Here is a 13664-nt window from a genome sequence, read left to right as displayed (position 1 = left end):
TGATGTGGTTAAAGTTGTTCTGTGTCAAATGTAACAAATATCTGTGTGTGTGTGTGTGTGTGTGTGTGTGTGTGTGTGTGTGTGTGTGTGTGTGTGTGTGTGTGTGTGTGTGTGTGTGTGTGTGTGTGTGTGTGTGTGTGTGTGTGTGTGTGTGTGTGTGTGTGTGTGTGTGTGTGTGTGTGTGTGTGTGTGTGTGTCAAATGCCTCCATAATTATTTAAATTGTTTATGGTTTATTATTGTTGGGGTTTGGATTAGAAATTTAAAATACTTACTTCCTCCCAAAAATATAGTGTGTGTGTGTGCACGCGTATTACAAATGCCTCCATAAGTATTGAAGTTGTTTATGGTTTATTATTGTTGGGGTTAGGATTAGAAATTTAAACTCAATGTCATAAAATTGACATCCTAAAATCACAAGTATAGTAATTCAGTGATGACGTAAATAGGTTTTGTGATGAGTCCCGGGATGCAGGGATGGTCTTTTAGATGAATCCCAGGGACATTTTATGAGTCCCACTTCAACAACGTTAGGAGTCATATTTTATGGTTATAATGTAGTTATATTAATGTAGAAAACAGAAGAAGAAATGATTAAGGGGGAGGCGTCCAAAGGCGTCCTGTGGCACTGAGTGAGTTGTTATAACTAAAGCTAGCAAAATAAACTAGAATACAGTAGTGCATCCCGTGTATGCAGAGGTCGTTGTTTTATTGTGTCCCTTAACTATAAACTGCGTTTTGGGATGCAAAATGCACCCTATTTTAATCTCTGGTAATTCAAACGTGTGTGCAACTGTGCACGTGTGTGTTGCTGATGCTGATTGCTGCAATGATAACAATCTCTCACACCGTTTTTGCTGTGTGGATGTGTGTGAGTGTAGAGAGCATGTGGAGGTCAATAGAGCAGCAGTCAGTCACATGGCTGGCAGGCAGAGGGGATTTGGGCTCTTGCCTTCACGTTCCAGGCACACTGAGATCTGCTGAGGTCTGTTGGAATGTGTCACGACTCAAGCTGTTGAATCACGTTCACTTTGGGAGGATTCTCAGTTTCTCACACTAGGGATGGGACAATGTGAAAATGACATGTTGCGATGATTGTATTCAATATATGCTTAACAGTGTTAACCACTTGAACCCCCAGCATCCCTATTCTGGGGGGAACGTTGTGTCCAGGTTGTGTTATTAGCACAACGACGTCTTGTGTGAGCGCGTGCAATATGGGTCCGTGACACGGCTTGTGTGTGTGTACCGGTGTGTTGTGTGTGTGCGTTTGCGTGTTGGAACTGTTGTAGGTACCAGGTACAAAGTTACATTAAATCCCTGATTTACTGTGCACAGCACAGTTCTTTTATATTTTGAAAATTTGTGGATGGTTATGCCCAAAAAAAGTTCTACATGGTCTTGAGGCACCATTTATTAACTGGACCCCAACTATAGCTTAAGTCTTACAATGTCATCATTCAAATGATAGGATTTGTTTTTTCTTGTTCACGCCACGGTACGTGTTGAAATGACAGTTGTCGTTACTAACAGCAACGTGGTTGTCTCCTCTCACGTCGTCCTCACACAGTGGACTGTTTTGAGAGGACAAACCAACGGCCTCCTCTTTTGCTGAGGTTGCTGATTGGATGATTACGTGGCTGTTATTTATCCTTTCCTCCCTAGTCCCACACAAGCCAGTTTCTAGGCTACTGAGCTCTAGTGGGAGGACACCCTGCTGACACACCAGAGACAACTCTTTCCCATCAATGCAGGAGTAACTTGATACTTTTTTCACACTTTTTTAGACCTTTTGAAATAACACATCGCATCACAAAATATGAGTTCTTGTAGATCTGCTTTTTCCGCTATTCTCTGCCATTTTGGAAAAATATATATATTTTTAGATTTATTTGAATAATAATTCGACTTTAATGACTTGCACAACATAGGGAAGCCAGGTTGAAAGTGGTTAAAGAAACTCTTCTTGCCAGTTTAGATTACCAGGCAGTTGACCACAAACTGTGGTGTCTGTCTTCAGTGTCTTGGGACTCGATTCCCAAGTTAAACGTAACATCTCTCCTCTCTGACTGCATTCAATTCAGTCCAGTTAGTGGCAATGGCAAATCACAAATTGTCTCTTATTATAGCCATTTTCAGAATAGTTTTTAAAGGTTAAGTTTGTGTAATGTAATACTGGGAATACTACCACGGTGAACGGGATGCAACAGCTTGAATAGACCTTTCGGTAAATCCCACCCCAAAAGGTATTGTCCAAATCCAATGCTATCTTAGCAACCGTTGCTAAGCTAGTCTACTGGCATAGCTCCCGCATGATTCAATGCTACATATCAGTCCGGTAAAGATTATTAAAGAATACGGGATGCGCGGGTGCTAATGCCCGCCCGTGCAAAATTCTAACATCCGTGGTGAGGACTTTATATTTGAAATCTGAACGTTCATGTACTGTATATGTTAGCTTTGTAAATGTAGCTAGCAAGGCGCTCCAAACAGGGGGAAGGTCTGCCATGACACTCGTGAAGAACCAGCATCACCATGGATTTCCCTGTGTTTTTAGTCTATTGAAATAATGTTATGCACATGTTTCCAGTGCATCGCCTACTGCAGGCCTTGTTGACTAGATTTAGAGATTTTGAAGCTTTTGCTCCTGAATTGATCGATTATTTACATGGGAAAATCTGTCATAACATGCAAATCAATGGGCGAGAGGCAATTTTTGTCTAGCCCTGGTCTGGCAGAGAAGAGTGGGTGGGGCTTGCCGAAAGGCCTATTGTGTGACACATTACAACAGCCTCAGCAGAACTCGCAACCATTGTTGTCTCTGTTTTGTCTTAACTTTTATTTATTACCCCAAATATTATCGTACAAAAAACCTCAATGTACTAATAATAATTGTCTTTATTGTCCCCTCTGGGATATTCATCTTCACATAAAACAACCATAGCACAGAACAACATGGCACACAACAACATAGCACCAAGGCCACAGTATACACAGAACCATCGAAATCAGTCAGGCAGTTTGTTGAGTGCTGGAGGGACAAACTCCCACTGAAATGAACTTTTTTTTTTCATTTCAATGTTCTGTATCTTCATTCAGATGGCATGAGTCTGAAGTGACGATGCAGGGGATAATCAGTGTCATTTGTTATTTTGAGTGTTAACATGTGTGATGGCTTTATTGGTCATGGTAATCTTATTATTGGAAGCCTGATAATCTTAGAGGCAATATGGGAAAAATACTGAAGTTTGTTTATATTATATAAAAAAAACATGGGGGACAATTACAAGGTTGAAATAATACATTTGTAATAATACATCAATATGTGGAGAGAGATGTCCCTCCTCCTTGTCGATTGTTTGTTTAGATGTCATTTCCCAGACGACAGGCAGGCAGGCTTTATCTACCTGACCGTTAGACACGCCCTCCTGTGAATGCCCGTTGTCAGCCTGTCTGCAGGCTGGAGAGTCACATAACCTTTTAAGTATTTATGCTGTGTGCTACGTGACACCAAATGTACCCACAACCGGTCTTATCTGCAGGTTTGAGACCTTAACGTTATGGTGAAAACATTTCACAGAGAAAGCTCTGCATCGGTCAGATGTCAGATGACTGTAGCCCATTGGGTTCTCAAAGTGGGGTCCAGGGGACCCTCTTGGGTTCCTTGGGGTGGTCCATCCAAATCCTCCCTTACAGGTCTGTAACTCTGAGAGTGTACAAATGGAACCAAGGTCCATTTGGTTCCATTTGTACACTCTCAGAGTTATGGGTCAGTCACTTAACTTACCTACCTTTGTATAATTGGTCCTCACTAATGTTCATGGTAAAATGCCACAATATCTTTATCTTTCTACAGTTGAAAACCCGTCCACCAGTGACATCATCAACAGGGAATCCAAGCTAATAGAAACTGCAGACTTTCTATTCCTGAAAAGTTGCAATGCGATAATGGAAGCCATCGTTCTCACGATAATAATAATAAAACCTTTTTTTCATAATCTTGTTTGAAAAAAAGCTGCCTAATGATTATGTCACTGGTGGACGGGTTTTTTAACTGCCCACAGCCCAACTGTGAGACACAGTCTGAGTAGAAAAAAATGCTGGTATTTTATAATGAACATTAGTGAGGAAGAGGACCAATTATATAAAGATATGGTCCACTGAATGTACTGTAGCATGATTTTATGACTGACTGTATCACACAACAACATGGGTTGAAATCATGAACCTACAACAGTTCCGGGGGGCTGGTGGTGGTGTTGTATCCGAGAGGGGGAGATAACCCAAACACACAGTCGTCTTGTCTTGGCTTCTCTTTAGTAAGACCCCATATCAGATGACACATAACACAAACAAAGCAATGCTCTGTCTGAACATGTGGCTGTGTGCTGTTTGCAGACTATTGCCAGTGGCCCGCCTAATATATCCTCTGATTTTCGGCAGAATTGAACAAAAGAGCTGGAGAACGATGTATGTTTGAAATTGAGAATATATAGCCTAGTCTAGTTTTCTTTTGGAATATTTCACTTTACATTTCTCAATACTGAATGTACTTGTTCGTAACTCTTTGCGTAACTGCTCTGAATCAACATGTATCGATCTTGGCACAGCACAATGGATAGTTTCACACCCCAAAATGCTGTAGACATGTCTCAAAATGAAACGGTTCTTCTAGCACAATACTGCATAAATGTCCCAAAACCTAATCATTCTACCTAAGCACTACATAAATGTCTCAAAATCAGATGGCTCTAAAGGGCTACTGTACGTAATTGGTAATTAAAAAAATATACTTGTGCAATGTATACATGCTATTGACTTTTGCTAAATGTGGCTGACTGGCTGTAGATGCAATCTGTTTTTACTGGTGGTTGTGAGTGAGAAAAGAACTGAGGAATTTTGAAAGCTGTAATCAACATTGAAGAAAAAAGCCATGATTCACAGTCTCATTCACACAGACTGCTGCTGTGCTTTGTGAAGAGGTTTGGAAAAAGTTCTCTCAATACTGAGACATGCTTGTAAAAAACAACTGCAGTGGTTTGCATGATGCAATGAAGCTTGATGCAAGGCAAGCCTGCCTCTTGTCTCTTTTGTACACTTTGATATCCCAATAGGAACAGTTGGCACAGCCTAGTGTTTTAATCACTTGAACTCTGGCAGCCGTATTTTGGGCATGTGATTACAGGATGAATATTGCCCCAATAGCATTTAAAATATTGTAAGCTCATGTTGTTCATCTAGCCGATCTACATCAACTTGTGAGCTTGTATATTGTCTATTTTAACTACCGGTATTCAAAATGTTTTTCAAAATAGTAAAAAAAAAAAAACACCCGCGTGAACCCCCCTCCCCCCCCCCCCCCCCCCAACAGTGCAGCACTATCTCTCTCTCTCTCTGTTTCACACAACAGTGCCACTTTTGCTGCTACTCATAGTCACATAGCCACATAGGTTAACACGGACATTGCTGTTCCTTGGAGTGGTTGCACCACTCAAAAAGGCAAGTAGTTTATGGATAAGGGGTTTAGCAAGTTATTTCCGCCATTCCTTGTATGACCATTAACCAAGCTTCACCGCACATCTTGAACTGAATCAGATTCACCCCTTTAGAATTAGCCTGGAGGGAATTTGTGCTAGTTGTCTGTAAGACATGAGAAATCGAACCAACCACCAAGAGTCTCCTTTGTGCCTCACTCTCACATAGGGAGCTGGTCATCAAATTCTTGGCTTAGGATTTGTAACAATCAAAATAATATCCATGAATTCAAGTCTCCATACGGTGTGAATTGTGTAATCAACAGAGAAAAACCGCACCCGTGTCAAGTGAGTGGTGCAACTCCGTGTGGGGGTCCCGGGGGGGGGTTCCAGACCCACAGGAACGCACCCAGGGTGCCGGCCCGGTTCCGGCGAGCCACCCCACGTCCGAAACGGTAGAGAAATGACAGTTACCATGTGTGGGTCCCCAGGAACCCCAGGAACACGCCCAAGGGGCCGGGCCGGTTCCGGCGTACCGCCCCGTGTCCGAAACGGTTGAAAAATGACAGTTGCCGGACTGCCGGTCCCTCTACTGTACCCTCTACTGTACTGGCATGGCACACCCCAAATCATCATATATACAGTTAATATGTGCGTGTGTGTTTGTGTGTGTGTTAGGTTGCGCACAGGTGGTGAAAAACAACCATGCTGTTTTCATGCTCATACCCAGCCAGCCAGGCAGGCACCCACCCAGCCAGCTACCCAGCCAGCCACCCACACATACACACAAGTCCGTAAGGGAGTGGTTGCACCACTCAAAAAATAACTCATTTTGGGGGGTTTTATTTAGCGAATGCAAAGTCCTTAAGCCAAGCGGTTGCCTCCTGGTTTTCTGTATGGAGGGTGACTAATCCTCCTTCCAGTCTTTGGAGAGGGCAAACTTCAATGATGTGCTCCATAGTTTGCTCCTCACCACACGCACACAGTGGGCTTGGGCTACTGCCCCATTTGTGAAGGCTGGCCAAGCAGGGGCTGTGTCCAGTCCTGAACCTATTGAGCGTAGACCACTGTCTCCTTGGGAAGGTGGTGCCAGGGACCTGTTGGGGCTGTTTTGTCAGCTTTGGGACTGTGACTAGGATTCTTTGACTTGGCTCTCAGGCGTTGTCTCTTAGAGATCATTAGTTTCCCTGGGCGGGCCCGGGTACTGACGGAGGACACGACGTGAACGCTGATCCATTGTCGTCCTCCATTGTCCTTTTGGGGGTGAACTATCCCTTTAAGTCACTCTTTGGCACGTGGCATTTAAACAAACCTCCCCGTTTAGAACAGTATGTCTGTATCGTCTTACATGTTGATCTGTGGTCACTGTGTTGTGCATTATTTAGTCCAGGTCTATAATATACTGTCTGTAGGAGCAGGAAGTTTTGCTTAAAGTCTCCTGCTGGAATTTCCTACTCGTAATAACCTTTACAATAGCAATATACTGTGCCAAGTTTACTGCCATGCCAGCTCAAGGTTGAATGGAGTTGTGCTTGCTTATATAGGCCCGACCGGTCTTGCTTGTCAATTAGGTCATTGTCCCAGTTCCCTTGTCTAGTGTAACTAAACCACAGCATTTCTGCTTGCCCGGAGAGGTACAGGAAACTGACCCAGCCAGCAGTGGCTGTAACGTTTAGACAAGAGGACATAGCCTGAAATAAACCTTTTTTTTTAAAGTTGCCACAAATTGTTATACAGTCACCCAGCCTGTGGCCTACTAAACCCCACTGACTGTGTTTCAAACCTGTGTTGCCGAGTCTTCATATCATAATAAGCCATTGGTTCTCAAACTTCTCAAACACGTCAAGGAGGACCCAAAATTATATGTATTTAATTCGGCTGCCGACCCCCATTCCAAAAATATTTTGTGCCAGGGACCTTTTGGGCTTGTTATCGTAGACTAGCCGCTTGTTTCTCTTGCAAAATCTGGCAATGCTTTGTCAGAAAGTAAGTGGCCCGCTGTTAAGCCAACGTGTCACAGTATGTGACAGTATCTCTCACACAGACACAGACACACACACACACACACACACACACACACACACACACACACACACACAGTTTGTGAGTTTTATCTCAAGCCTGTAGCTTTAAATAAGGGAGTGTGCTGGTCATTGATTTTATTCCTCTCTGGTCTGGCAAGTGCTACGTTGACTTGGCAGAGCAAAGAGTAAATGACACTCCCCTGACACACTCTACTTCCTTTGTCACATCTGCCGTCGTTCATCTACTGTATAATCTACTGTATAAACTGCCTAATTGAATGTTGTGAAGTTATATTGATAAATGGTGCATTTATATAGCGCTTTATCCGAAGCGCTTTACATAGATTTTCATACAAACCATGCAAGGCACCAACCTGCACATCGGGAGCAATTAGGGGTCTTGCTCAAGGACAGTGAGCAAGAGCCCTAATTGCTCCCGATGTGCAGGTTGGTGCCTTGCATGTTGCACCTAGTTTGGTTTTCACAATTTAATTTGAATTAATATAATTACAAAATATAAAAGGAACAGTTGAGTACATACATACAAGGTTCATACCCAGACGGCAACGAAATGCCAGATGCTTCTGTGAGGTAGGTTTGGAATGCTTAATTTAATTGCCAGTGAAATGACCTGCTGCTACCGTATGTGTGATGTCGTTTTGTCCTCCTGTCTTCCAGGGTGGCGTTATGGCTGAGGAGGTCCACAGAAGCTCAGCGGCTGAGATCTCAGTGACCAGCAATGGTGATCTGGAGGAGAACCCAGAGGATGTCTTCGGGAGGGTAACCTGCAGTCCACCTTTATTTCTATAAATGTTTATTTTCATAGATTTTTGCATTACGTTATTGAGCATTACTTGTAAAAGGTTGGGGCAATTGACAAATGGTAAATGGTGCATTTATATAGCGCCTTTATCCAAGGCGCTTTATATAGATTGTGCATTATATTCACACACGCATTCATACGCCGATGGCAGCGGAAACCATGCAAGGCACCAACCAGCACATTAGTAGCAGTTAGGGGTTCAGTGTGTTGCTTAAGGACACTTCGACACTAACTCTGGAGGAGCCCGGGCCACTCTACCCCTGAGCCACCGCCGACGACAAAACAAAAGCAACTGCAGTGCAATAACCCTTTGTCAAGTTCCGCCCGTCGTTGTGCCTCTCTTCGCACCCATTGGTTGCCGTTTCGTGGTTGGACAAAAATCCTTTCTCTCTATCCACTACCATTGAAATAACTCTGTATTGATATTCTGTGCATTCAATTCTTATTTTAAACGTGGTGTCAGTAAAAAGGAACTGTGATGTTCCTTTTTACTGACACCACGTTTAAAATAAACGGTGCAGCATGGTGACTGGGCATATCATGTTTTTTTGTTTTTTCCAAAAATGATGTTTTAGCAAATTCAACATCAACAAGGCGAAACCAGGGTGGAACAAGGTAGAAAGAGCCTGCTGGTTAGTCAGTCAGGGACCAATCATGTCAATCTGTTATTTTTGCATGATACTGTCATACACTGAAGTACAGCAGTTAATGGTTAGTAAGTTAATGGTTAGCAATGGTTAGTAACAGTGTTGGGTGGTTATTTCTTATGCTGTGGAAACAGGAGTGGCTGTAGCCTGTCATGGCCAGACTAATATCACTGCATAGATATTAATTAGTCTGGAACTTCTGTGTGGATGTTTTCTTTCCAAGAGGTCGGAACAGATTCCAACGTCACAGCAAAAAAGTCTGACTTTGAATAGTGGGCTCTGATTGGTCACCACAACTCTGGGGTGAAATGTAATTCAAACGGAGAAGTGTCAGGCTACTTTTTCCCGTGGCAGATTCGTCTGGTTTCCACTTTCCAGGCTACGTTGGCTGTGGCTCAGGAGGTGCCCGGTTCCCGGTTTGATCTTTGGCTCCTCCTGTCCTAGTTGCGGGTCGATGTGCCCTTGAGCAAGACATTGGTCCCAGTGACCAACCATGCAGTGCCTTGCATGGTTGCCTCCGCCGTCGGTGTGTGAATGGGCGATTCATTGATAAGCGCTTTGGAGAAATGCAACATTCACCATTTATTTACCACTTACAACCGAAAACATGTAATTAGTTTATAATGAAATGTACTATTATTAACTATTAATAATGATAAACGTTATAAACATTTAGAAATAAATCCACTGTACTTTCTCCATAGTCCCCTGGACCCCTGGACCTCTCAGAAGCATCTGTCTCACCCAGCAGCCTGGCTGCCACAGAAGGCATCATTGAATCAGGACCATACAAAGGTAATACAAAAAAACACCACTGTTTTTTTTGTTTGTTTTTCTAAAGGCCTGATTTACTGTATACTTTGTTGCAAGCTGGTGGTGTGAATGCACGGACAATAGCAGATCTACAAGCTCACAATGCATCAGATTTTCACGCTCGACACTGGCATACAACAACAGTATAAATCAGGCTTTATGCTGGAGATGTTGGTCGGTTGGTCCAACTCTTAAAACTCCAGTCTTCTGTTGTTAAGGAAGATTTTAGCTTATTATTATTGAGGCCAATTTATGCTGTCGGACAGCGCTCTGCGTGTCTCAACGTTCTGAGCTTTGAACATTCATACTGTGCAACATGCCGTCAGTGTCACCATAAAACGTAAACAAGGAAGGAAGTGAATGTAGCTGTAGCAATAGGCCTATCTCACAGCCCCCTTTCCACGCCCACTTCCGGTAGATAGTGGTGTCATTTAACATTAGGCATTTACACTTTTTTTCTCTGGAGAATCTAAGTACATTTCCTAATGTTAAAATGTCAAAGACCGATAATAATATGAAGGAAGCACAATGGTATAACAACTCAAATACGTAGAATAAACCTTACCTTTACAAAACGGTAGATTGTGGCTTGTGAAAATACCTTCCTATTAACATGGAAGCCTATTGACCGCAAAAGAAATAACACCACTATCTCCAAAAGGGGGTGTAAAAAGGGGGCGGGAAATGCTGTGAGATAGGCCTATTGATGTAGATTTAATGATGTAGCAATGAAGTATTAATCTCAAGACAGACTGTCGAGGAAAAACAGGGGTCACTGTTTTCCTGTTATTTGCCGATGGGATTCTCATATTGATGAAGGATTGATTGATACTTTCATGAAATGGCTTGTAGCACTCTGCATGTGGAGCTGATTAGAATCCATCCACTCCCTCAGTCTACAACACCAACTCTCCTCACCAAAAGTAGCAGCTCTACAAGCTCACAACGCTTCTCTGAGTGAGAGAGGTCTTTCCTGAAAGTATCAAATTGTTCTGTTAAATTATTCTTACAGACATTTTTACTAAAATCTGTTTGTGATAGGCAACATAATACATGTATTATCCTTCATAGGCTTATTAATCAATTTGTGGCATTTGATGGATTTTGCATCCACTCTGCAAGCCGCTATCACGTGACAGACGGATTTCAATTTGTAAAGGTGTGACCAGATGAGATTTAATGAATTAGCTCTGATCTGCATTTTGCCATGCCCTCTTACCCTTTTAATTTTTCATGTTTTCAATTACAAATGCAAATGAAAGCACTCGTGTCGCTGAGCAGTCAGCTGACATTGACAGTAAAAGAAAACGACCGTTCTCATCCTTGAGGCAGTAAATGGTTTTATAGCTTTTTAAAGTGAGTGTATTGTTGTACAGACAGCCATCTGCGGTGGTTGCCATGTCCAGCCAGCAGTAGCTTTAGAACAATGCACTGTAGTTCCAATGATTGATAAATTGACGTTTTTATTGCCAAAATACATACAGATTGCCATTATATTTTGTACTGTGAAAAGTATAAAATACAAAGAAGCTGTAGAGCTTATTTCCAGGTGTGGTAAAGTTCCAATGCAGTACATGGGAGAGAATAACATGGGTACTGTAAATGGAACAAACTCAACTAATGGTTAAGTCAGCCAGCTCTATAATGGAGGTAATCCGTTCCATATAACTGCTGCAGAGTATACAAAAATGTACACGGTCTGTGGAGCTCCCTCTGGAGGAATGATTGTGTACTAACCTTAGCCTAACCCTAGAAATGTCCAGATTTGGGATATTTGGGGACCTACACTGTACGGTATCAGACCTCACAGTGAGTCTAAGACACATGCCTTGTATACAAATGTGCCTGAGCACGCAAAACCTTGTAAACGGAAAGGAGACTTTTAATCACGTATGCTAAATTCACACCGCAAAGTTGAGAAAAGCTTTGCCACTGCCACACGAAACGGCAGGCAAACAGAAGCACGCTGTGGACTAGGCGTTCAAACATTTAGCGGATAAGTGCATATCTATGTATATTGTACAATGGTGTCACACCAAAGAATACCCCTTCTACAAGCTAAGCTCTAGGCAATGCGTTTTGAGCTTTTATGTGGGCTATTTTAGCTGTTTCTGAACATCCTATATATTAAAATTGGCTAATGTGTCATCAGGCTCATATCACTATGACTCGGACATAACCAAATAAGGAGTTCCCAATGCTGCTACGCCCAAATACGGAGTGTGTTGTCTAACCTCAATGTGTCCTCATGGCATTGGGCGAAAACAAATCGGTCAGCTCCATCCATATATGGGGACAAAAGGGCCCAGGGGGCAATGCGACATAGATGTTCGAATTCTACCTGTATATGTGACAACCCAAACCTCTTGTTTTTGAAAAATTCGAACGACAAGCCCGAAACGGGGAGCACCAGGTTGAAAGTTGTTAAAATGGTTGCTACACTAACAATGTGGTCGCTCTTGAATATCTCACAGGGTCGGTCAGCCTGCCCACGTCGCCCGTGGCCCCGGTGGCCCCCAGCTCGGTGGCGGCCAGCCGCCTGGCACGCTCTAACAGCGATAGTCAGGCTGGCAAAGGTATCCATGGTGATGAGGACCTTAAGACAGAGATGATATTTACCTCCTTCCACTTTTACCGTCGTGCACACAAACTAACCGCAATCAGCCCTTTACCACCTCTTTACCATGGGCCTCAGTTCCTCTCTACTGGCTGCTGCTGTCACAATCACACCTCTCTCTCTCTCTCTCTCTCTCTCTCTCTCTCTCTCACTCTTTCGCTCTCCCTCTCTATTAGGGGCCGTGTCCACAGAATGCGTTTTATGAGCAGTGCTGCTTTAGACATGTCTATAGCGTTCACAGACAGCCAACAGTTTTCAGAAAAACGTATATGTTGCTTCGCTATATCAGTGGTTCTAAATCCTTTTCATGTCAAGGACCCCAAAATGATATGTATTTGGCCGCAGACCCCCATCTCAAAATATTTTGAATTTTTGATACAGGGACCCCCAGAAGAAATTATTTAAGTAAAAAAACAGGTCTTTACTATACCATAGAAATTAGAAACGCATGACGGACAGACGCAGCCAGCCAAAAATGCTTTCTGTGGGCACAGTGCTGTAAGGCTGCAACATACCCCTTGCGCAAATGAAGTTCGTTAAGGCAATAATTTAAAAATTGTATAATTTTATAGCAAACAAACTTAACACGTTATCTTGCCAAAGTTCGTTTTGGCAGTTCTCGCGCCTCTTAATATTTTCAAACTAGCCGAACATCGTCGCAGAGACACCAAAGCAAACATTGTGCGTGATTGGTCAGAAACTCGATGCGAGCATTATTGATATTGTTTCATTTCCTCAATCTGCCGGGAAACATGTTCAGCTGTGAAGAAAAGCTGACTGAGGAGGTTGGGAGATGACAGTTCATGGAGAGAGCTGGCACACACACACACAGCATACACTTTCACCGTGATGCCAGAGATGGCAAAATCTCTTAAACAAATGATGTCAAAGCACGTCAGAGTGTGATGAAAACAAATAGCCGAGATCCAGGTGACAAAATCACCATTTCAGCAGTGTATAGTGTATGTATACTAGTAGTGGACAAAGTTTAACGTTCAGCATTGAGTATAAAACAATTTTGTCCTCAGAGAACTTGTTCAGTTTGGGCACGCTGAAAAAAGTTGGACTTCGTTTGAAGAATGCTGCCAGATTTACTCCTCATGGTGAAGTAGAACCACGTTCCCTCCTGTTAATCTGGCCTGATTTACAGTTAAAGAGAATCATAATATTCTTTAAAAAAAAATGCATTCTGATTTGGAGAACCAGATCATCAAATCATTTGTACATCAAACTGTTGATTTTAATGGTGCTGAAAGTTAAAGCTCTA

The 13664-nt window shown here is 42.7% G+C and overlaps 1 protein-coding gene across 3 annotated transcripts in view; it reads left to right on the top strand.

Annotated features, from left to right (window-relative positions):
* Nucleotides 1-13664, top strand: part of arfip1 (ADP-ribosylation factor interacting protein 1 (arfaptin 1)) — a 28070-nt gene that overhangs the window by 3237 nt on the left and 11169 nt on the right. For 2 of the 3 annotated variants that reach the window (XM_079500158.1, XM_079500159.1), the window contains exons 2-4: nucleotides 8176-8277; nucleotides 9672-9762; nucleotides 12255-12356. In XM_079500158.1, coding sequence (XP_079356284.1) covers nucleotides 8185-8277; nucleotides 9672-9762; nucleotides 12255-12356 — 286 coding nt within the window. In that variant the 5' untranslated portion in view covers nucleotides 8176-8184. The remainder of the gene's footprint in view (nucleotides 1-8175; nucleotides 8278-9671; nucleotides 9763-12254; nucleotides 12357-13664) is intronic. The other variant, XM_079500160.1, reaches the window with a different exon arrangement.

This window comes from Electrona antarctica (assembly GCF_951216825.1).
Source record: "Electrona antarctica genome assembly, chromosome: 4".
NCBI classification, from domain to species: domain Eukaryota; kingdom Metazoa; phylum Chordata; class Actinopteri; order Myctophiformes; family Myctophidae; genus Electrona; species Electrona antarctica.
Note: the sequence above shows the minus strand (reverse complement) of the source record. Positions and strands in the feature narration are given on the sequence as shown.